Source organism: Mesocricetus auratus, unplaced genomic scaffold (assembly GCF_017639785.1).
Source record: "Mesocricetus auratus isolate SY011 unplaced genomic scaffold, BCM_Maur_2.0 Super-Scaffold_100004, whole genome shotgun sequence".
NCBI lineage: Eukaryota > Metazoa > Chordata > Mammalia > Rodentia > Cricetidae > Mesocricetus > Mesocricetus auratus.
The window spans coordinates 29,291,781-29,314,887 of record NW_024429189.1 but is presented as its reverse complement, the minus strand read 5'-3'; the positions used below and the strand labels follow the sequence as shown (position 1 = coordinate 29,314,887).

The window sequence follows — 23,107 nt, the reverse complement described above, 5'->3', positions numbered from 1 at the left end:
TGGGGAGAGAAGGATGGGGAAGAGAGAAAGAAGCAGGTGACCCTCAGACAATGAGTGTCCTCAAACCAAAGCCTCTAGAAGCTCCAAGAACACTAAGCAACACAAATGCCCTCCACTGAAAAGCTACAACAACACATACCATTTGCTTTTTATTTGTTTGTTTTATTGAAAATTAGATTTATTTTCCATACAATATGTCTAAATTGTGGTTCTCCTCCCTCTATCCCTCCCCTCCCATCCAGATACATCTCCCTTTCTACTAAGGGATAATAGTAAAATAAAACAAGATAAGACAAAAACAAATGCACCAGAAGACAATACAAACAGAAAGAAAAGAGTCCAAGAAAAGATGCAAGAAAAATATGTAAAACCACAGGCTCCTCATTCTCACACTCAGGAATCCCATAAAAGCACAAAACCAGTAGCCATAGTAGGTACACAAAGGGCCTGTAGGGGAAATAAAAGAGAAATAAAAATAACCTTTTTTTTTTTTGGTTTTTTAAGCAGGGTTTCTCTGTGTAACAGTCATGGCTGTCCTGGGACTCACTTTGCAGACCAGGCTGGCCTCAAGCTCACTGAGATCCGCCTGCCTCTTCCTCCCAAGTGCTGGGATTAAAGACGTGTGCCACCACCACCCAGTGTAAAAATATTTTTATAAAGGAGACAAAAAAAATCCCAACATGACATTTATGAGACAAGGAATTTCCAAAGATGCCATTGAGTTTGCTTTCTGTTGGCCATTTACTTCTGGGCAGCCAGTCTACCCTTAAGAGTAGTTTGTTTCCCCAGTAGTTTGTTTCCTGTGAGAAAACCAAGTTTTCGTTTGCAAGTGACAATCAGTTGGAGATAGCTTCTGGGTTAGAGATGGGGACACTTCTCCTTCCAGCTCTAGGACCCCATGTAGTGCAGACCCGTGCACGCTGTGCATACTGCTTCAGGCTCTGAGTTCATATGTGCATTGATTCTGTCCATCTATAGGGCCTTGTTTTCTTAGTGTGCTCCATCTCCTCTGACTCTTACACTCTTTCTGCCTCCTCTCCTGTGGAGTCCCTGAACCCTGGAGGGGAGGCATTTGGCAAAGGCATCCCACGTAGGGCTTCGTGTTCCAAGGTCTGTCACTCTGCAGATTGTCTGGCTGTGGGCCTCTGTATTTGTTCCCGTCTGCTGAAGGAGGAAGCTTCTCTGATGATAGCTGAAAAAAAAAAAAACACAGATCTGTGAGTATAGCATAGAAGTCATTTGGTTTTATCACAGGTCCCTGGGCTATCTAATCTCAGTTTCTTGGTCACAGTGTTGGGTATGGGTTCTATCCCATTGAGTGGGCCTGAAGTCAAATCAGATATCGGTTGGTTACTCCCACTAGCTCATGTCTTGCAGGCAGGACACTGTTGTATTTCAAAGAGTCTGTAGATGGGTTCATATGTATCCTTCTCTTTGGGTAGAGTGCAGAGTACCTCCCAGTACCAACAACGCTAACTGGCAGTGGCGAAGGCTCTATGTAGCACCGGCTCAACTTCTCCATGTTCAACGAGTTGTGTAGATGTTGTCTTCAGCAATAGGACCTTGCTGTCAGTTTGCAGATAAAAAGTCCGTAGCCTTGGCAACAGCATGGGGTGTTTCGGGACTCCACGGAAGCCCTTTGGTCAACAAGTCAATTAGATATAACCCATTCCCGGTACTGGAAGGTTCATCTGGTGACAAGAATGTCCAAATGGGGCTCTGTCTCCACCATTATTTGGAGATTTCATTTAGATTGCCTTCGTATATGCATATATTTTACAAATCTTCTACTGTACTGGGCTTCTATGCTACTCCTCAAATGGCCCTTAATTTTAACTGTCTTACCCTGTATTCTCTCTCTACTCCCTGCTGGATCAGTCCATTCCAGCCCCACCCTCACCCCCTACCCCTGGTTTCTATTCATAGCTGTCTGTTCTATTTCCCTTTTCTAGGGAAGTCTCTTTCCTGTCCCCTTGCTCTATACGTAACCTCTGTGGTTCTATGAGCTGTAGTTTGGTTATCATTGATTTCATTGACTTAATAGCTAATATCCACATATAAACAAATGCATACGGTATTTGTCTTTCTGAGTCTGGGTTATCTCACTCGGGGTGATTTTTTTTATAGTTCTGTTCATTTGCCTATAAATTTCATGATATCATTTTTTTTAAAAAGCCGAGTAACATCCCATTGTGTAAATGTATCACATTTTCTTTATCTATTCTTCTGTTGAGGGACAGCTAGGTTGTTTCCAATTTCTGGCTATTATGAATAGAGCAGCAGTGAACTTGACTGAGCAAGTGTATCTGTCATAGAATGAAGTGTCCTTTAGGTATATGTCCCAGAGTGGCATAGGTGGATCTTGAGGTGGATCGATTCCCATCTTCCTGAGGAACCACCAAACTGATTTCCATAATAGTTTTACAAGTTTGCACTCCCACCAGCAATGGAGGCGTGTTCCCTTTACCCCACATCCTTGCCAGCACGAGCTGTCATTTCTTTCATTGATCTTAGCCATTCTGGCAGGTGTAAGATGAAATCTCAAAGTAGTTTTGATTCTATTTCCCAGATGACTAAGGATCAACACATATCATTTTCAGGCTCCAGATAAATAAAAGACACAGGAACCAGAGTAAGAAAGCACCTTCTGTGCACTGCACCAAAGATAAGGGCACTTCTGACTTCTCAGGAGCCATGCAGGCAAGCAGAGAGCCTGTGGAAAATCTGGTGATAAAGAGTTCTAGCCTCTGTGAAATTACCCTTTAAAGTTGAAGGAGAACTATTTTTATCAGATAAAAATTGAAGGACATTTTGCCAGTTGGCCTTGCCTTGCAAGGAAAATGACAGCGAAATGCACCCCTGCATTTTCTCCTACATAAATGAGGGACACTGGGTGATTGTCATGTGTCATTGTAGGTTCATCAGGTGTGACAAATGTGCCATCTATAGTGAGGGAGAGTGTACAGGTAGCAGGGAAGGGGTTGTGTGAGAACATTCTCCATCCCATTTAACTCTCTGCAGACCTAAAACTATTTTAAATGTTCAGTCATTTTTTTAAATTTTGCTTTTTAAAGATGCATGTAAACCGACATCACAACAGACAGTGTGTGTGTGTGTGTGTGTGTGTGTGTGTGTGTGTGTAAGCAAGCATCAGCTTAAGAATTCTGTATGAAGACTTGTTGACTTGTCACAGCTCAGAGACAGAAAGCGCCACTGTCCATACTGCCGGGCAGTGTCATTGTTCTGCACCCTGAACACCACGGCATGACAGAGAATAGCACAGCTTTGTGTCACTGTGCTGATAAGAGGGAACCACTCAGGATCGCGTCTATATCCTGTAGAATTTGGTTAGGAGTGTCTATACCTGTCAAAATAAATTAATACATTTTGAGCAGACAAAATTTTTGGTTTTCCATGTTAGCTTCCTCAGGGCATATTTAGATGTCTAAAATCTGGAAATGAAGCGGAGCGCCCTGTCATTCATAAGTTTCTGCGGTAATTTATTTGAGTGGCATTACTCTCTCTCTTTTCCCTGAAGCAAAAATAACGCTGTGATGCTCAGCGTGGCTGTGCCTGCTGACTGACACTGAGTAAATTGTCTCTGAATAAGATGAAAATGTACATCGTTTCTGGAAAAAATAGCAATATAAAAGCCCCTGTGTTTCTCTTTTCCGTTTAAATTGCAGCTTGTAGAAACACCACTGTAAATCACCTCCCCTCTCCTGCCTGTCACAAAAGAATCCATTAGCTCAGGCCCCATGTCAGACTCTTAATCCAGCATAAACTGAATACCTAAATTGACCACTGAACTAAGGAAACCCAAAGCTTTTTATAAACTCAGGCCAAGGCTGTCCTTAAGGTGTGCCTACATGATGGGTAACCCATAGTGAAACCACAGTTCTGCCATTTTTTTCTCAACTTTGTCTATTGTTCACTAAATATTATAATGAAGCACCAAGCACTTACTGAGTCGCGGTAAGCATTGTCTCAATTCTCAAAACAAATCTCAGACATCGGATTGTTTCATCCACAATATTTCAGTATTATCACTAAAATATAAGGCCTTCTCTGTCAAAAACATACTATAATGATCGCATTTGAAACCATAATTCTTTAAAGATTTATTTATTCTTATGTATGAATGCTCTATTTGCACATACAACTTTGTGCCAGAAGAGGGCATCAGATCCCACTATAGATGGTTGTGAGCCACCATGTGGTTAACTGGGAATTGAACTCAGGTCCTCTGGAAGAGCATCAGTGCTCATAAACACTGAGCCATCTCTCCAGCCCTGAAACCATAATTGTTTAATGTCATAAATCTTTCCTTTATTGCCCAAATATCTAAATTATACATACACAGAGACACAGAATATATACTATATTTTAAGGTTTGTTTGAATCAGGATCCAAATAACATTTGCATACTTTAATTGGTTAATAAAGTCTCCTAAAGTTTATTTTAATGTTTAGATTTTCTATCTATCCCTTTCTCTTTTAAAGTGTATTTACTAATTTAGGTGGGTTATTCATCTTGTAAATTTTCCTAAAGTCTATACCTTGTTTATCAAAGACCTGATCAAAATTGAGGTTTATTTTACTTTAGAGAAACTACTTTTTGGTAGTTATTTTTCTGTGTAGAGTAACACAATGTCCAGTTTTCTCTTTGTTGTGATAGGGTGTGTTTGATGATCAATGTAGACCCATTGATTCAGTAGAGTTGGGTTTTATTGTTGTTTGTTTTGGTTTCGGGATCAAACTCAGGGCCTTCTGCTGGCAGGCAAGAGATCTACTACCAAACTACATCCCCTGACCTATTAGGAGTGTCTTAATTTATGGCTGGGATATTTCTATAAGAAAGTAACTCTCTGCAATCGATGTTTTGTTTGCTTTGTGGTACAGATTTTATAAGAAAGCCAGAATAGAGGCTTGATCATTCCACTTCCTAGTTTCCAAAAGAATTATTTCCTCATTAGTGTCCTCCAACAGTGAGCAATTAGAGGTAAGGGGTCCTCCAGCGTCACCATGAAGTAGGGGCTTTAAGCATTGATACACGTCCATCCACTGCAACTGTCCCTAAGGCTTAAGCCCCATCTACTTGATGCAAATGTCTTCAAGAATACTGGTACTCCTGAGTACTGGTGATGTGACACCTCAGTCTTCCATAGGGTCCTTGTTACCACTATGACAAGATGTAAACTTCTGTGCCCCTTCATCAAGAATCCCTGGTTTTCTTTTGATGGGAAATCTGGCCATAAGGGGGCTCACTGTGGGTTTGTTCTTGCTTCTAGGCTGCTTCCGTGGTCATATCTAGGAAATGTGCTGTGTGTGTTTCCTTGCACTGTACGGATGCAGAAGAGGTGCTTTCTCAGCTCCAACTGATGCTTTAAGTTTCAGTTCAGGACTACAGGGTTTTTCCTTAATCTGTCTTTTATCTGCAAAATTCTCAGTTCTCTCAACACAAAGGAAATTCTGACATGTTCCTTTTTTAAAACAACAAAAGGACTCCCTATCCTTAGTATTTTGAGAGAAGTAGAACACTCCATAAGACAGGAAGCATGGTTTTGAACCACACTAGCCATTGCTACTGATTAAGGAGAGAGAGAATGATGCATAGAAACAGACATGGCCTTGTATTTAGAGTACAGATTCTAGTGAGTGGAGACAGCCCCATAAGGGCAAGCAGTGGGTCGCCTCCGGGTAAGATAGCACAGATGCTTTTCTAGGGTAAGTGTGAGCTTCAGATGTGTCCCAACAGATTAAAAGGACACCTGAAACCAGCTCTGCATCAGGACCAGTCCTAGATCTGTCACATGGGGCCGTCCAGGGCACCTGGGCCCCGATTCTTCCAAATCAGGTGTAATCCACCAGATGAGGGCAACTGAATCCTATTAAAGTGGGGCAGGTTTGTCTGCTTAAAAGTACTTTTCACCAAGTGAGAACTCGGAAACCCATCAGTCACATCAGTCAACAAACAATAACTGGAGCAGTCAAGCTTGAGGCTCCTCTCCTCTGGACTCTGAACTCAAACACCGCACGTTCACGAGGATTTGCTCGGCCTTTTTCTGAGCAGTTGCAGGTCTCTTTACAGTTAAGCCAGGTAACCCATGACAGGAGTTCTTCAAGGGAACCCTGTGGCCACACAAGAGGAAAACCATGCTGGGGGCAGAGGCTGGGGGAGCTCAGTGCAAGAGGAGACTTGCTCCCATTAACCTTTCGAAAACACTGACCAAAAATAAGCAACTTAGGAGGAAAAGAGTTTATTTGGCTTACACATCCCAATCACCACAGTCCAGCATCAAGGAACTTGAGACAGGAACCCTGGAGGCAGGAAGTGAAGCAGAGACTGGGGTGGAACATTACTTACGGATTTGTTTCCTGTGGCTTGCTTAGCTACCTTCATTTTACAGCCCAGGCCCAGGTGCACGGGGATGGCACCACCCACGGTGGGCTGGACCTTCCTGTATCAATTAGCAATCGAGAAAATGCCCCACAACATGACCACGGACCAATCTGACGAAGGCCAGAGCTCAACTGAGGCTTCCTCCTCCCAGGTCATGTCAAGTTGAGAAGAGCTAAGCAACAGCACGGGGCCATAACCTAGAGGGAACACTTTCTTCCAGCGGCTGTGTATCGAATACACATCCAGGCCTCAGGACCACCTCATCATTAGACTCTGATAAGTCCCGTTTCCAGGCCAGCATCAAGCCTTCACTAACCCTGCGGCCTGTTGCAATGGTTAACATCTTTGCGCCTCAATTTTTTGCATCTGAAGATGCTACCACAATCTCTGCCTCCAAGAGTATTTAGAGATAGAGAGCAGAGAGACCACACAAAGTCACCAACTCAGTACTGAGCAGACTGGGCCTTCCGCAAAGCCCACCTTATCTACCCCAGGAGCTTTGCTTTACTCTGTGGGAGAGAGAACAAGGGAGAGGGAAGGCAGAGCGGGTGGAGCCTTGAGAAGTGAGAGAGTTGTCTAAAGACCAAGGCCCTGCATAATTCTGTCCTGCCCTGATGCCACAAATTGGTTTGATTAGTTGGTTTATTTATAAGGATTTGGCCAGAGAGGTCACAGGGAATAGCTTTCACGGATCAGTTCACTACCTGAAAAATCTATAGAACCATGAGGTAGAATTTCTTAATTACAGAAAGTTTTTCAGCTGATGTTTTAAGGGAGATGGTGTAGGGGATCAGGGAGGGATGGCGGCTCAAGAGAGCGCATTGAAATGTGAGGTGTGAGGTTCCCCAATGAAGAGAAGGATGAGAGCACCCCCTCCCCAACAGGAACAGAGTTATCCAATGGAAGAAGAGCATTTTCTTTGGGAGAAGCCTGCCTCTGCCCTTCTCTCCTTCCCTTATTATTTGACTTGGCAAGTTTCCCCATGAACTGACTTACAAATTCCATTTATATCTCCCTTAGCCCAGCCTCCCTTTATTACACAATTTTACTGCTTCTCTGGGGCTGAGATGCTAAAATTTGGGTCAAATGATACATTAAGTTAACCACTTTAGAATACCAATACCACTCCTGTAGCACTTTTCATCTCCATGGCGGGCCACAAACATCCCCTTCCTCACTAATGAAGATGACTTGAATATCCACAGCTTCTAAAACCATAGCTAGTTAATCATTGTCCAATGTGGGGAAGTGAGAGAAAATGCAAGACCAACAAAAAAAGTATGACTGTAAACTTGCTGACTCAGACCTTTTAAAAATTCTTGAACACACAGCAGAACTTTATCACACACACCAAAAAAAATATTCCCAGTTTTGTAATGAAAATGCCCATAAGGATAGGGATGGTTTTAGCTTTCTGTTTCACTAAGTCCTTTTTAGTAATTATTTCATTTGATCTTCATGAAGACCCATTAGAAGAAAAGTCTGTTTTCAACAAGACTTATTACGGTTAATAAATCAACTCAAATGTTAAGTTATTAAATATTTGTGCTGAGACTAGAATCCCACTCAAGGCTCCAAATGAGAAGTTCTGTCTAGAAGACTTCCCACCTGTGATCTGTGGTGAAGGAAAATCCCACCACGCTGCCTCAAAGGGAGAGTCGGGGAGTCAGAGGGAGAGTCGGGGAGTCAGACAACATGCCTGTTTCCCATCCACAGCCCACAGTGTAGCATTCTGTCTGGGCCTTCCGTTGGGTTTCCACAGTTCAGTCTCACTTCAGAAAACACACTATTGCTCATGATCCAGCTGGGTTGAGGGCCTCATCCCAAGTTAAACTCCCTGGACCTACAAAACTTTTTTCATGGGCCAAGGCAGTTGTATGTTTCCTGCCTCTCCCCTACCCCATCCATCATTAGTACTAAGTAGTCATTGAGCCACTGTAGGTGTCTGCTGGTCTTTGCGTGAACCAACACTCTTTTTTGTTCAATGTAAGCCATGCTTAGTGTATTTTCTACTTTACATCTACTTGTTTTCATCTTTGTGGGTCGGTTTGATGCATAAGCTTGTTTGCACATGTAAGCATACTAGCTATACACTAAAATAAAAGCTACCATTCCTTTTAAGCGAAACTTAAGCCAGATAAATACCTCAGACCAAAGGGCTACATAGTTTTAAAACGCTTATAGGTCCACCCTCCAGTGTTACTTGATTTTCATAAGCCCACCTTGAAACCGTTTTCCTTTTTCATCCTTTAAAATTCAGCTCAAATGCCACTTCCCATAAACTCTTTGCTGACAAATATCTTTGGGCAGGCTCTGTGACTCCTTCTGAAGTCCTAGACTTTTGAGCATATCTCCCCCTAAATCTAGGCATGTTATAGATACATAATTTTGTGTAGTTGTTCAATGTCAATTTAGTTCATTTAATGATCAGTCCAGACTCAAAGGAAAAAGAACCAATGACATTATCACTCAATTCTTAAAGCCAATTTGTTTTCCACTAATATTCACTGAAATGTGAAATGCTTTTTTTTTTAATTTTTGAAACAGAGTCTCTCTGTATAACCCTGGCTGCCCTGGAACTCTCTCTCTCTCTGTAGACTAGATTGGCTTCAAATTCACAGATCCACCTGCCTCTGCCTCCCAAGCACTGGGATTAAAGGTATACACTACCACCACCTGGCTGATTCATGTTTTCAGTGGTCTTACAAATTGTATAAATTTTGCACAAACTTAAGAAATTCCATTCAGTCTATACATTGTTTCTATGGGTCAGGCATGGTGGTCCATACCTGTAACCCCAGCCTTCTTGAGACAGAGAGGAAGATTGCAAATATAAGGACTAGGCTAATTAACAGAACCCCATCTCCAAAATCCTCATTGGAAACGTGAACACTTGTTTCTGCGGAAAAGTATATTTCATGTTCAGCACTCATAAAAGAACATGTGAAGGTTCATCCATAGCTGAGGAGGGTTGCCCTCGGATATTTACACCCTACCTACCATCAACTGATGAGCTTTGTGTCTCACTAGAAGCCCGCCCCCTCATTTCCCTGATACCAGCTCGGTTTCTGCCTTCCACCCCCTGAGATTTGTCCCATTTCAAGAGTTTATCTCATTTTCTCCATTCTCCATGGTTCGGGGCTTAGAGTGTGGGTCTTTGTTCTGTTTCTTGTCTGCCTGGAATCCATTATTCATGTGACTAGTTCGCCCTGGTGCTCCTCGCTCCCAGGGGACGAGCACTGCGCACTTCCCATTGTGATGTCCGCAGAGTGGTTTCAAAGCATGTCACGGAGCAGTGGGGCATTCTTCAGCTCCACATCGGAGCAGCACCTCATTTCCCATCATTTCCCATCTGAGCTCAAAGCACACAATGTCCAAATTTCAGGCTTCACAGCTCCTTTTCTCTCATGATTCTGTTTTCTGTTCTTCTCTCCAGAGATGGGGGGAAATGAGATAATTGTGCCAACAAAGCATCCTTTTTCGTCTTCATTGTTCTTCTCCGGTGCTTCATTATGACGTGTCAATTATTCAACACTCCAGAGAGCTGTCTTTGGAGCACAAAATGGCATAATCATATTATATTAAAATGCTTGGTCTCTGCTTTTAGGCGACAGCGGTGGCTGTGTTGTCATGCGAGGAGGAAGTCCACTTGGTCGCTGGGAAGTGAGGGACTGTAGCAACTTTAAGGCAATGTCCCTGTGCAAAATGCCAGTCAAATCCTGGGAGAAAACAGAGTTTGAAATAAGGTGGCCCTTTCACAACTGCTATTTGGACTGGGAATCAAAGTCTGGTCTGACCAGTTGCTTCAAGGTAAAGCCAAGGCTATCTGCATATTCATTTGGTCCATGTAACCCTGTTTTCTCTATTCTAAGACTGCCTTCCGACAGTGCCTGGTACACAGCATATATACAGTTACTAGCTATTGCCTCTCTATCCTTATGTTTACTTTCCAAATAATTCTAAATAATAAAAAAGATGGTGGATATTCCCCAGTATCACTGAAGGCAGAAATACCACGCATCAGTATTAAACCCAAGGAAAAGGACCCTAGGCACTTGTTACCAGCCCCAGAAAAGAACTCTGAATGCCTGATCAGTTCCTAGAACCGGTGGGAGGTTTTGTACAATCTCACTTGCTGGAGTTCAAGTCCAGGATGGCAGACATTCCCACAAGTCAGGCAAAAACAACTTTACTGTGCACAGAGAGGCTGCAAGAAACAGTAGAAGCCTAGGATCCTAGAGAACATGTTCCTCAAGGCTCAGGAAAGCTACCCAGGGTTCCTCCTGCAGCCCAGGGATTAGGAAAGCACTCTTCTCTGGGCTTATGCCTCACAAGCCACTTAGGTTCACTGGATAAAGCACTGCAGGACTCCCTGTTCTGAGAGGGACAAGGACAGTTCCTCCTTTCCTCGGGGTGTTACATTCTCCACACATTCTGGACTAGAACTGCAGCCAAGAAAGAGCAAAGCAAGACCAACCATGGTCATTTACAGAATTGTCTTCATATAATAAGTACAAAGGCACTAGTCAATGCTGTTTTATTACCAAGCATATACTAAATAATGGAAACCCACAATCAGTTCTATATTCTCTGTAAGCCCGTTCATAAAATACTTATTATGAAATAATTCTTATACTAAAGATAGATGTCAAAACCTGCATGCTAGATACCTGAAGACCAAACATGGTAATATATATATCAACTTACATATATCAAATATATATATATATATATATGGGGGTGGGGTATACATAAATATGTATATGCATAGAGCAAGAAGAGTTGGGATTAAGGTGTTGAAATATTTACATATACATAATATCTAAATACAAAACTCATTTGTTTCACATACACTATGTGCAAATAGCCTGATGGTCATTTTATGCAGTGTCTGGAACGTGAAATGGTCTACCTACTTATAACAGTCAGAAAGTGAGAATGTCACTCTCACAGAAGTTTCCAATTTTAGAGTAGCTCATAATTTCAATTTCCATATTAAGAATGTTAAACTTATATATGATGAGATATACCTATGACATACATGTGAAATCCTTGAAAAAAATGTCTGTTTGGAAATCAACTTTAGGTCCTAGATTTAAACCAATTCTTACAATCTTCTTTTTAGAAATACCTACATTTTTAAAATTACTCTTACATTCGGTAGTTTTCTCTTGGTTAATTCTTCGGGTAGCAATTCTCCAAACCCATGGAAAAAGTTCTTCCCCATCATCTGGGCACACACAGGACTAAGACAGACAGTATTCCCCAGACACTGCAGTGCAGACGTAGCATGAAATACAAGTGAATTCACTCCACTTAAATGTACACAAGAAATCCCTACATAGAATTCATAAATAAAAGACCTAGACATGACCTCATGGAGCAATAAGTTAAACTTCAGAAATGAGTAAACTGAGGCAATGGGATGAAGTGATTTGCCCAAGATCACAATTATTTATTGACAGACTTAGAATAAATCCCTGGTCTTGGGACTCCCAGTACAGCGTTGTTTTACTATCCATCATCCTGATGTGTCAACAGATGCACAGTGTGCTTGATGTGCGAGGAGGTGGGATTTATGAATTTAGAGTGGTTCGAGGATGGGTTCCCCAAGGAAGCCAGTTTTGACATATAATTTAAAAGATGGAAAGGCTGTGCTGTGGTCCACAGGACTTAGGAAAGCATTCAATCTGGTCTCAGCAAATCAGAGCCTGGTGAAAACTGGCCATAGAGTGCACCTGTAGCATCAGGGCGTAAAGCTTAGTGGCCTTACTTACAAACAGCAAGGATGCAGAATCCCAAGATTAGGAGCTCTGGGTCTTCAGCCACCTCCTGCCTGATCTAGAGACAAAAGCGCATACTCCATCCAAGCAACTGCTTCCTGTTACCACAGCAGCTAAGGAATAGCAGAAATTCAGATACAGACTGAGGAGCGGCCAGCTCAGCAAAGACCCAGAGACCCTAGAAATATACCTGCTCTAGGTCTTGTGTCTCCTTGCCTGTGATGGATCCAACAACTTCATTGTCATTTCATGAATTCTAACTTGTCCGCGGGCACTGCCATAGCAGAAATGGATGGATTCTGGAGGCAAGGAGTCCCGAGTCTAAGCCAGGTTTACTGGTGTGTGACCTGGTATTCTTAATGTCTCTTGACCTGATTTTCCTCCTATATTGACAGACATTTATTAAAAGGAAACTCTTTGTATGTCATGAGAGGTTTAGTGAAAAAGAAGCCAAGGAAAGTAAAAGGAGCCAACAGTTTTATAAGGAGTGGACATGCTCTAGTTTGATATGTGTTAACTCTTCTGATCAAAATTTCAATGAAGAGTAATGAAGGTTGGAAGTCTAGCTCAGTAGAAAGGGTGTGTGCTCAGTGTGCAAAAGCCATCCACTTCTTGCCCTTCACGCCCCCCCCACACACACAAAGGAAGAAAGAAAACAATAGGAAGCAGAATTCAGCAGCCTTGCTCAAGCTTTGTTGCTCTACAGGTGTTTCACAGTGAAAAGGTCCTAATGAAAAGATCGTGGAGAGAAGCCGAAGCTTTCTGTGAGGAGTTCGGAGCTCACCTTGCAAGTTTTGCCCATATAGAGGAAGAAAATTTTGTGAATGAGCTTCTACACTCAAGATTTAACCGGTAAATACTTGTTAATTCTGAGAAAATTATAGTCAAAAAAATGTCGGCAAGTAGTGGCTTCTTAGGGATGAATATCCCAAGTGGTTGTTTAAAACTAACGTATTTGGTTCATGTCTAAAAATAGCCAGTCACAGCTTATGAAGGAAAGCTGTGGCCTCATATGTAGTTTTGTGTCTGTATTGCACCGAGTTCACGTTACATATTGGATATCCGAGTTCATGTTACATATTGGATATCCAAAATCTTATGTGCCTTCAGTGAGATTGTTAGAGCAGTCAGCAGTCTTTAGGTGGACTTCAGAGTGTTATCTGAAGATTCCCGGGCTCTGGGAGGAAACGGAACCATTTGGGCAGAGCTTTCGTTGCTTGCTAGCTCCCCAGAAAACACAATGCCACTGCACCGGCAAGGGTTTTCCATAGACACCAGTTGAGTTCAAGTGGTCAAACCTAGGGCCTTGTGTACTCCACCACTGAACTAAACTCCCAACCATATCAACTGAGTTTAAATCGGCAGAAACCCAATGGCTTCATAGGACACTCCCATAACTGAATATGGAACAACCATCAAATTAGTCATCTTTAGCATTTACAAAAATGACCTTGCAGGTAGAGCAAATGTGAGTCTTAGTGTAATTCCATAAGCAAAGGGTTTGGTGGCAGTGGGAGGCATTGTGATTGTTTTCTGAGAGGAGTTAGGGTTGTAGAGTCAGAGGGATCCAATAAAACTGAAAAACAACGGACAATATTAGAGATATGGCACGTAATTAGTACTGTGAGAACTCCTAACAGAAATCCCTTTCTCTGCAAAAATTCTTTTTTCCCCTCTTGAATAAGCTGTTTAACATCCCATGGAACTGCTAGTCCCTACAGGTTCCAGACAGAGCCTATATACTGGGCATCTTGGGATACAGAGCCCTCTATGCCACCTCAGACTTTGTGAGGCTGGTATCAAAGAAGCTTCCCCACTGACTGGATTGCTCACCAGCTTCTGTGGTGCTTTGACACCTTCACCCCTAGTAAGACATGCTTAGACACTCTACCCACACATCAGGTCATAAAAGATTCCCTTTAATGTGATCAAATGCAATGATGTCCTTTCTGTTTACATAAGAGTCCACACTTGAAGTTCCTACTAGAATTGTGTGCATCTTTCAAATTATCGATCTTCAGCATCTAAGTACAAACATTGTATAATTCATGCTTTATTTTTGCCCACATTACCAAGGGAATTCAGCTGTGTTAAATGTGTGTTGTTTAAAATCACACAATTGAGGAAATTAGTAGAGAGAAAATAAATATCAATTTGTCTTCTATGAGCCAGTAGAGCAGGAAAAACAAAGAATGCTGAAATCAGTGAGGAAATGGATGAAATGCCCCCAGTATAGGGAGAGCGAGGTTGGTTTCTAGTCTGTGCCGTAGAGGTGCCTGACCTTCTAGAGGTCACCCTCACCTTCTTGGAAGTATGGTATCATCATGGCCACACAGGCACCAACAACCTCAGATACTCTAACTTGAACTTCACTTTGGTCTCTGTCTTTCCCATGCGAGAAGCGACCCTGCAGAATGACCATGCTTCCCTGTGTTGAGCCTGAGAAAGCATCTGTCACAACTTCTGAATCTCTTAAATCTTTAATTCTTCAAAATTATTCTCAGAAAATTATCTTAGTGAGATGGTTCATTGTACAATTAGGCTTTATTGCTTGATTTATTGAGTACTCTGCAATTTGACATATTTGTTCTCTGCCTAATAGAAGGATGGTGTTTCTCTGTGAAGATTCTTGCCAAGTCTAAACCATTGGTTAATCTACCATAACCCAGACTGAATTGCCTCAGACTTATTTATGTTGGAAACTGGAAAAAACAATCCCCAAACCTTCTGTGTACCTTTTATTGCATGGAGATGACAGTGATCAACTTGCAGAAAATAACACAAACAGTTGATAAAAGAGCAACAAATCAAACCATAGTAAAATAGCACAGAAAGCGGAGTGAAGTAGTAACTAGTACAGCAGATAAGGTCATCCAGAGAGGCTCTGCTCTAGATTTCCTGGCAGCTTGTTTCCGGGTGCTCATGACCTGATTGCAAGGCATTTCCAGTCTTATGCAAAGCTCCTCTTCTCAGTGCAAGCGGACTCTTCTCCCTGTCTTAGTTAGGGTTTCTATTGATGTGAAGAGACACCATGGCCACCACAACTCTTATAAAGGAAATCATTTAATTGGGGGTGTCTTGAGGTGAAGAGGTGTTTAGTCCGCTATCATCATGGTGGGAAATACAGTGGCAAGCAGACAGACTTGGTTCTGGAGAATTAGCTAAGAGTTCTACCTCTGAATGGGCAGGCAGCAGGGAGAAAGCAGAACAGTGGGTCTAGCTTGAGCTTCTGAAACCTCCAAGTCCACCACCAGTGACACACTTCCTCCATCAAGGCCACACCTACTCCAACAAGGCCACACCTCCTAACAGTGTCACTCCCTATGGGCCTATAGGGGCCATTTTCATTCAAGCCAACACATCCCCCATTGTGCATGAGCCCAGGAGTGTGTGATTCTAAATGTCTCCCCGTATTTCATAGGATATGCTTTTGCATATAAAATGATGTTTGATCCATTTATGTCAGCTCATCCCATCCCGCCAATTAGCATCAGCTCTTTCCTGTTCACAAGAATGTTTCACCGTGTCTTAGAACCTTTCGTCTGACCTTGGGAATAAGATGGGAAAGACAAAACTTTTGTTTCTTCTCTTCCTAGGACACAAGAAAGGCAGTTTTGGATTGGATTCAATAAAAGGAACCCCATGAATGCCGGTTCTTGGGAGTGGTCTGATGGGACGCCTGTAAGTCTTTTCAAACTGTATATGGGAGATGAAGTCAAGCCAGGCGGTCCTGGACCAACTTAGTAAAACAGCCAAGAGAGTCTAGAAGTGGCTGTAGCTCCTTGGCAGACTTGCATTAGGTCTTGGCCATAACAGTTATTGTACCAAGTCTTGGGAAACCATGGTGTTCTGAGACTCTTATATTTCATCCTGAGAAGAAATCCAAATCTCCAAAAATACTCCCCTAAACTGCCTCCCACTCAGAGAAACAGCTGCCCTCCCCTGTTTCCTGCACAATGCCTGTGTGAGAATGGGACCTTGATCCATGTCACAGTGAAAAAGAAATTACTGAGCTGTTTATGAGATAGCTTAGTGGGTAAGCATGCTTGCTTCTGCAACCATGAGGATCAAATCCACAGTACCCACATAACAAAGTAGATACAACTACCCATGACTTCAGTGCTGGGGAACAGAGAGGGTGGATCTCTAGAACTCAGCCAGCCTGGCCAGAATGGTGAGTTTCTGGTTCAGTGTGAAGACCCTATGTCCAAGTGATAAGGTAGAGAGAGAGGTTAGCATGGAGGAAGACATGGGACTTCCTTCTCTTGTCTCTGCCTGCCTGCTCCTGCTCCCCTCCACATACACAGAACAAGAGAGAGAGAGAGAGAGAGAGAGAGAGAGAGAGAGAGAAAGTATTTTTAAGGATGGTTTTTATTCTCTCTCTCTCTCTCTCTCTCTCTCTCTCTCTCTCTCTCTCTCTCTCTCTCTCTCTCTCTCTCTCTCTCTCTCCTGAAAAAGGACAAGTACTGTCACTCTTAGAAATAACCCCTTCAGGCTGGAGAATGGCTCAGAGGTTAAAAGCACTGGCTGCTTTTCCAGAGTTCCTGAGTTCAATTCCCAGCAACCACATGGTGGCTCACAACCATCTATCATGAGATATGGTGCCCTCTTCTGACCTTCAGGGATACATGCAGACAGAATACATAATAAATAAATAAATATTTATAAAGAAAGGAAGGAAGGAAGGAAGGAAGGAAGGAAGGAAGGAAGGAAGAAATAATCCTTCCTAGTCAGACAAAATAGTTCCAGAAGTAGGGGAAAGTGTTGCTTTCATTCCACCCATACTTGCAAACCTCTGTGAAGGGAAGAAGGACCAGGATGTTGTATTGTTTTTTGAAGTACATTGAGAATTTCTCAGACTTTCATCAAGGTGACAAGGAAAATTACATGATACCATTTCAACTCTGAAAGGGAGTGGTTAGAACCAGCCTTTAGGGAACATTAGAGGCAGCTGCTGTTTCCCAAACCTTCCTGACATTCTGCGGCCTAGGTGCATTGCACATGATCACATTCCATCCTACAGTCCCTCGACCCAGTGGACAATAGGACAACTAATCCACCTAAAGTATTACAAAAGGCAGCCAGGACCTGCATACAGTAACCTGACTCTAAAGCTACAGCACTATGACATTTCCCAGTTTGTAAAACACTAGCAGCCATGTGTGGATAAAGACCAACTGAGAAAAAAAAGTCTATTCAAAGGATGGGTTCAAATTCATAGCTGAGAAGAGATTTACAAGAAAAGGGAAAACAAAACAAAAGAAAAAAACTGTGTGCTTCTACAGGGAACAAGAACGACAAAGAAATGCTAGTTTAGAAAGGATGCTAACCATGCTTTCCACTCCAACATTGCTCCTTTGGTGTCAAGGGTGTCAAGAACAAACCGTAGAAAGAGACTTAGAGAGGGTTTGGATCCCTCAGCTGTGTCTGTCTGTTTTGCTAACAAAGAAACCAAGGTCCAAAAAAGGAAGGGATGCTAAAGTCATTCCACACCTGGAAAGGGAAGTGTGATGCATAGAAGTTGGACCAGTTTATGTAAAGAGAAGCCTTTTCCTTGCCCCAAATACTTAGATTAACAATTATGGGATAAATACTTAAGTCAGAGTTAGCCAATAAGGAACAAGCAAGGCCAACAGCTTCATAATTAATACAGCGTCTTGTGTGTTATTTGGGGACTACAACACAGCAGAGCCCAGGCAACTGGTGGTGATAAACCAAAGCTGCTGGCAAGGAAAAGGCTTCTCTTTACATAATGGTGATCAGGAGCGGGACTGAATTTCCATGCAGAATGACAAAAGCTTTAAAGGAATTTTAGAAACAAAAGAACGGAGAAAAGCATGGGTTCTTGGTAGCAGCATTTTTCTCAGGTGGGCTCTGTTTTGCTAGCGGCAATCAAAGACTCACACAGCTCACTTAAGGGAGTCTTCCTGACTCAGCATAAAAAAAAAAATCCAGAAAGGTTCTCTTAAAAGGCTCTGCTAATGATTGAAAGGTATGTACATACAGCTGGAAGTAGCAGTGACCACATCTCTAGGCCGGCAGCTTTTACTGGATGTCAGCATGGACTGAGACTTTGAGCTGGAATCACTCTTACGCCCGCCATCTTGGAAAAACTGCAGTTTAAACAGCCGCGGTTTTAACAGATAAGACACATGGCCAGAAAAACATAAAGATTTACAGTAAAGTCAGACTTGGATGAAGAAAAACCTCTAAATGTTTACAGTGTGTTTAAAAATATACGTAAGATTGAGAGAGAAAAAGAAACGGCATAGTGATAAATAAATAGAGAAGCCAAGCGGCTGTGGTGGCGCACGCTGGTAGGATTTGCTGCAGAGGCAGAGAAAGGCGGATTTACAAAGAGAAACCCTGTCTCAGAGAAAAATAAATAAAAGTAAAAGAAATAGAATAATAATAATAGATAAATAAATAAGCCACGTAAAGATGGAAAGTACACAGAGAGTCTGGATACTGTATGCTATTGTGTTTTTCAGTTTTTTTGATGGTTAAGGAAGGAACAACTGCTAAAGTACACCTGATTATAAATGCTGCTGAATTAATCCAACTTATATCTTTTGAAAATGCCTTGACCTCAAAATTTAAGTATAAGGATATGTTACTTTGGAAAAGAGGTTTTGTTTATGTTTCTACAGAAAATGAAAAGCTGAGGATTCCTTCCAGGCTTCTGTGATTTGATGAACCAAGACCCCCGGAAGCAGTGGGCCAGGTGATTCAACATCTAAAACAGCTAAGATGATGCAGTCTTACAGACCCTGAAACTAAGGACAGGTTTCTGAGTTTTGTCATGATCCCCATGGTATGAACAGCGCCCCCTTCCAGCACGAAGCAGTTTGGAATGAGCGACGTCCAAATTCCTATATTGTTTATAAATCGTTGTTTTCATTTAAATGGGGTTGCTTATAATTGGTTAATGATCACAACCAATCTCTTTTTAAAGGAAAAAGGGGAATTATGGTATGGGTATGGTTTTTCATTTATTGTTACAAATTCAAAGACAATTTTGTGATGTGTATATTTCTCCTCTTGATTAAGTATTGTGCTTATACTGATCTTTTAAAAATAATGCATAATTAAATACAGAATATAGATAGTTATAATAATCAGATCTTACAGTTAGGTAAGTTAGGTTTTCTAGATATAGAGAGATATATTTGAGATAGATAGATAGTCTTCGAACCTTTCAAAGACCTTCAGAAAATGGCATTTAAATGGTTTAGGGTTTTTCTTGACAATCACCAAGGGAAAGACCTTAGGAAGACACCACCACCATTGCCTTCACGCAAATTAACTCTGAAGACACAGTGCTCTGGCTAAGCTGGCCTCAAAGAAAATAAAATTGTCTAGGAGTAAACATAAGCAAGGAAGTAAAAGATCTCTAATAATGAAATTTTTAAATCTCTAAAGACATTGAGGAAAACACTTGAGTTGACATGAATTGGCAGAATTAATGAGTTGGTAATTCTATGAAGATTACTATTCTACCAAAAACAATTTGCAAATTCAATGCAATCCCAATAAAGGAAAACATTTAATTGGGGACTAACTTACAGTTCAGGGGGGTTGGCCCTTTATCATCGCTGCAGAAAGCACGGCAGCACACAGGCAGACATAGTGCTGGAGAAGGAGCTGGGAGTTCTGCATCTGGATTAGCAGGCAGCAGGAAGAGAGAGAGATACTGGGCCTGGCCTAGACTTCTGAAACCTCAAAGCCCACACACACACTGACACACTTCCTCCAGTAAGGCCAAACCTACTTCAACAAGGCCACACCTCCTAATAGTGTCCCTCCCTATGAGGCTATGGGGCCTATTTTCATTCAAACCACCACAACTGAGCAAGTTCAGATTGAAGCACGCGTCTGATCTCTTCTGGAGAAAACAGTAGAAAAAATGTGTGTACGTGCCTGTGTACTCAGGTGCATATTTGTACGTGTGTGTGGAAGTTAGTGGACAATGTCAGGTGTCTTCTTCAATCACGCTTTACCTTTTTTGAGACAGACCCCCAACCAAACTTGAACTTACCAGTTGGGCTACACTGGCTGGCCAGCAAGCCCAGGGTTCTTACGTTCACTTCCACAGTGCTGGGATTGCAAGCACATGCTGCCATGTTGAATTTTTTTTTTTTAGTTTTTTTTAATGTGGGTGCTGAAGATTGAGCTCGGGTCCTTATACTTGCACAGCAAGCACTTTACAAGCTGCCTCATATCCCCAGTCCCTCATGCCTCTTTATTTAAAAAAATGCTCAGTACTCATTAGCTTAGTCTTCACAAATGTGGACAAGTCTAACCCTGGAATGACATGTAGACATTTCTGAAGACCCCTCTGAAATCCCTCCCTAGTGTAGTGGTTCTCAGCCTTCCTATTGCTGGGACCCTTGAATACAGTCCCTCATGTTGCGGTGACCCCAACCATAAAATGAGGTTTTTTTTGCTACTTCATAACTGTTAAGTTTGCTACTGTTATGAGTCACAATGTAAGTGTCTGTGTTTTCCACTGGTCTTAGGTGACCCCTATGAAAAGGTCGTTGGACCCTGCAAAGGGGTGACAACCCCTAGCACATGCATTCACAGATGCCTCCTTTGATCTCCTGAAACTCCTTTGGGGGAATCATCATTAAGGAATAACAAACTTCATCTGTCGCAGGTTGTCTCTTCATTTTTAGACAGTACTTATTTTGGAGAAGATGCAAGAAACTGTGCTGTGTATAAGGCCAACAAAACATTGCTGCCCTTGAACTGTGCTTCCAAACACGAGTGGATATGCAAGATTCCAAGAGGTATAAGATCTTTCCTGCGTGTTCGAGTGTTAGCTATGTGTAGCATTTTCTCAAATGAAGAGCCACAGAGATTCAAAATCTCAGCACTAGAACATGAGCCCCACAGCCAACAGCCCAACTGGCAACTCTAGCTACGCTAATGTAGTAAGCAGGGATAGCAGGGAAAGGATGAGAAACCAGCGCAGTGCCCTGTGCCAAGGAGTGAAGGTCACCAGCTGACATTGTGGAGTAAGTACAGATGAAAGAAATGTCACCCTGACATTGCAAGCGCACAGGATTACCTGTACCCTGAATGTGCGGAAACACCTCCCACAGTGTGGGACACGCAGTAGCCCCCAGCGAGAGTCCATGTCCTTTGACTCTAGAGACTCCTCTTCATGTTGGAACTCTTCACAGCATCTAAACAGAACAGAGTATCTGTCCTTAAAATTAGGGGTTTTTTTGGGGGGTGAAATAGGAACAGCGTGGTTAGAGTGAGGTAGTTCTGAAGCTACACTTGTGCAAAACGCTCAGTCAAGATATTTTGCTTTCACTCTGTAGATGTGAGACCCAAAGTTCCAGAATGGTACCAGTACGGTAAGAGCCAACCTGGCAATTCTCAAACTTCTAAATACACAGCACAGAAGGGACAGTTATTATCCTATCCTTCCTATACTGTTTGTTTTCTTATATATCAATCTGGACCTAATTTGTTCAAATTAACAGATCAAGAAGGTATAATCCAAGTAATAAATATACCCTTAAGTAGGGTTGAAATTAACATCACAACTTCATTTTCATGGCATATTATTTTAAAATGTGCATCTATCTCTGACCTTTGAAAACTAGTGAAGGGGTCTAAAGTGAGGTAGACTAAGAAAATAAACAATGTGCATGTGTCATATATATCCATACATACTTACACCCCATTTTAAAATGCCAAGTGGCCAACTTACAAACTACTGTGGGAGTCAATCACAGCCCCCACTCTGTCAAGTCTGCCTTATGTCTCTCACTGGTCTTGACACGGTCAACATCATCATCTGGTTTCCTTGCAGATGCGCCCTGGATCTTTCACCAGGATTCCGAGTATCTCTTCTACCACTACCCTGGAAAGTGGGATGAGCATGCGTTTGTTTGCGGCTGGTTGAAGAGTGACATCCTCACGATTTACTCTGCTCAGGAGCAAGAATTCATCCACAGCACAATCAGAGCGGTACCTGCATACAAATCACTACATGAAACTCACAGTTACACCTTCTTCTGTCCTCGGGGGAGGAGATATTTTTAAGATTTGACTCCAGGCACTCACTTAAGTTTCCGTAAAAGTCATGGCTTTTTTTGAGGATTGTTTTCCTTCCCACTGCACAGATTAATAGAAAACAATGGAGACACGAGTTTGTTGTGCTGCTGTGTCCCTTGGCTTCACTCTGTAATAGCAATGGCGTTAAGTCAGTCAGGTTCTGTTCAGTGAGATTCATTCATCACTCTCTGGGCTCTGTTTCACTAGGATGCTACTGCCACTCAAGAGGACTCCACACTCAAAGTCTAATCACTTAGCAGAGGCTCCCACTTCCCAACATGTCACCTTGTGAGTTAGGAGTTCAATATAAAGGACTAGGGAAGGCGGAGACATATACATATTCAGTGTGGCTGGGTCTAGCTGTAGATTTCCAAGCAATATGTATTTCTACCCATGACTGGCACTTTGTTGTTATTAGTAGTAGGGAGGTGCTTGTGGTGAGCATTAACATTCACAAGTAGGAAGTTTCGTGCCTAAGAATATCCTTGCAGACTGATCAATGCAGGAGAACTTACTGATTCCAGGATGAGGAGTCGAACTTGCGGAGGTCATGGTATGTGATTCTGAGGCATACCCATCCACCCTTTAAATGTCAAAAAAGGTTGGAATAAGCAGTTACTTTTAAATAACAGGTTTTCATATCAGTTTCCTATGAAGAATAGTAACTTGGACTGTGAAAGGTAAAAATAGCACTTATTTGGAGTGTAGAAGAACTTAATGTAAGATAGAAGGCTGGGTACAGTTTTTAAAGTCTGAAAAAAAAGTGATTTTTTTCTTTTGAAGAATGCTTGTGTTTCCTCCCCCTCTTTGATAACAGATTATGGGATGTTATCAGGGTGAGCTTTAA

General features: G+C 42.1%; 1 protein-coding gene across 1 annotated transcript in view; it reads left to right on the top strand.

Moving 5' to 3' along the window:
• Positions 1 to 23,107, top strand: part of Pla2r1 (phospholipase A2 receptor 1) — a 120,664-nt gene that overhangs the window by 68,350 nt on the left and 29,207 nt on the right. Inside the window, exons 12-17 of the mRNA XM_005068998.4 lie at positions 10,011 to 10,213; positions 12,893 to 13,038; positions 15,783 to 15,867; positions 20,846 to 20,978; positions 21,519 to 21,554; positions 22,016 to 22,173. Of these exons, the coding sequence (XP_005069055.1) occupies positions 10,011 to 10,213; positions 12,893 to 13,038; positions 15,783 to 15,867; positions 20,846 to 20,978; positions 21,519 to 21,554; positions 22,016 to 22,173 (761 nt within the window). The remainder of the gene's footprint in view (positions 1 to 10,010; positions 10,214 to 12,892; positions 13,039 to 15,782; positions 15,868 to 20,845; positions 20,979 to 21,518; positions 21,555 to 22,015; positions 22,174 to 23,107) is intronic.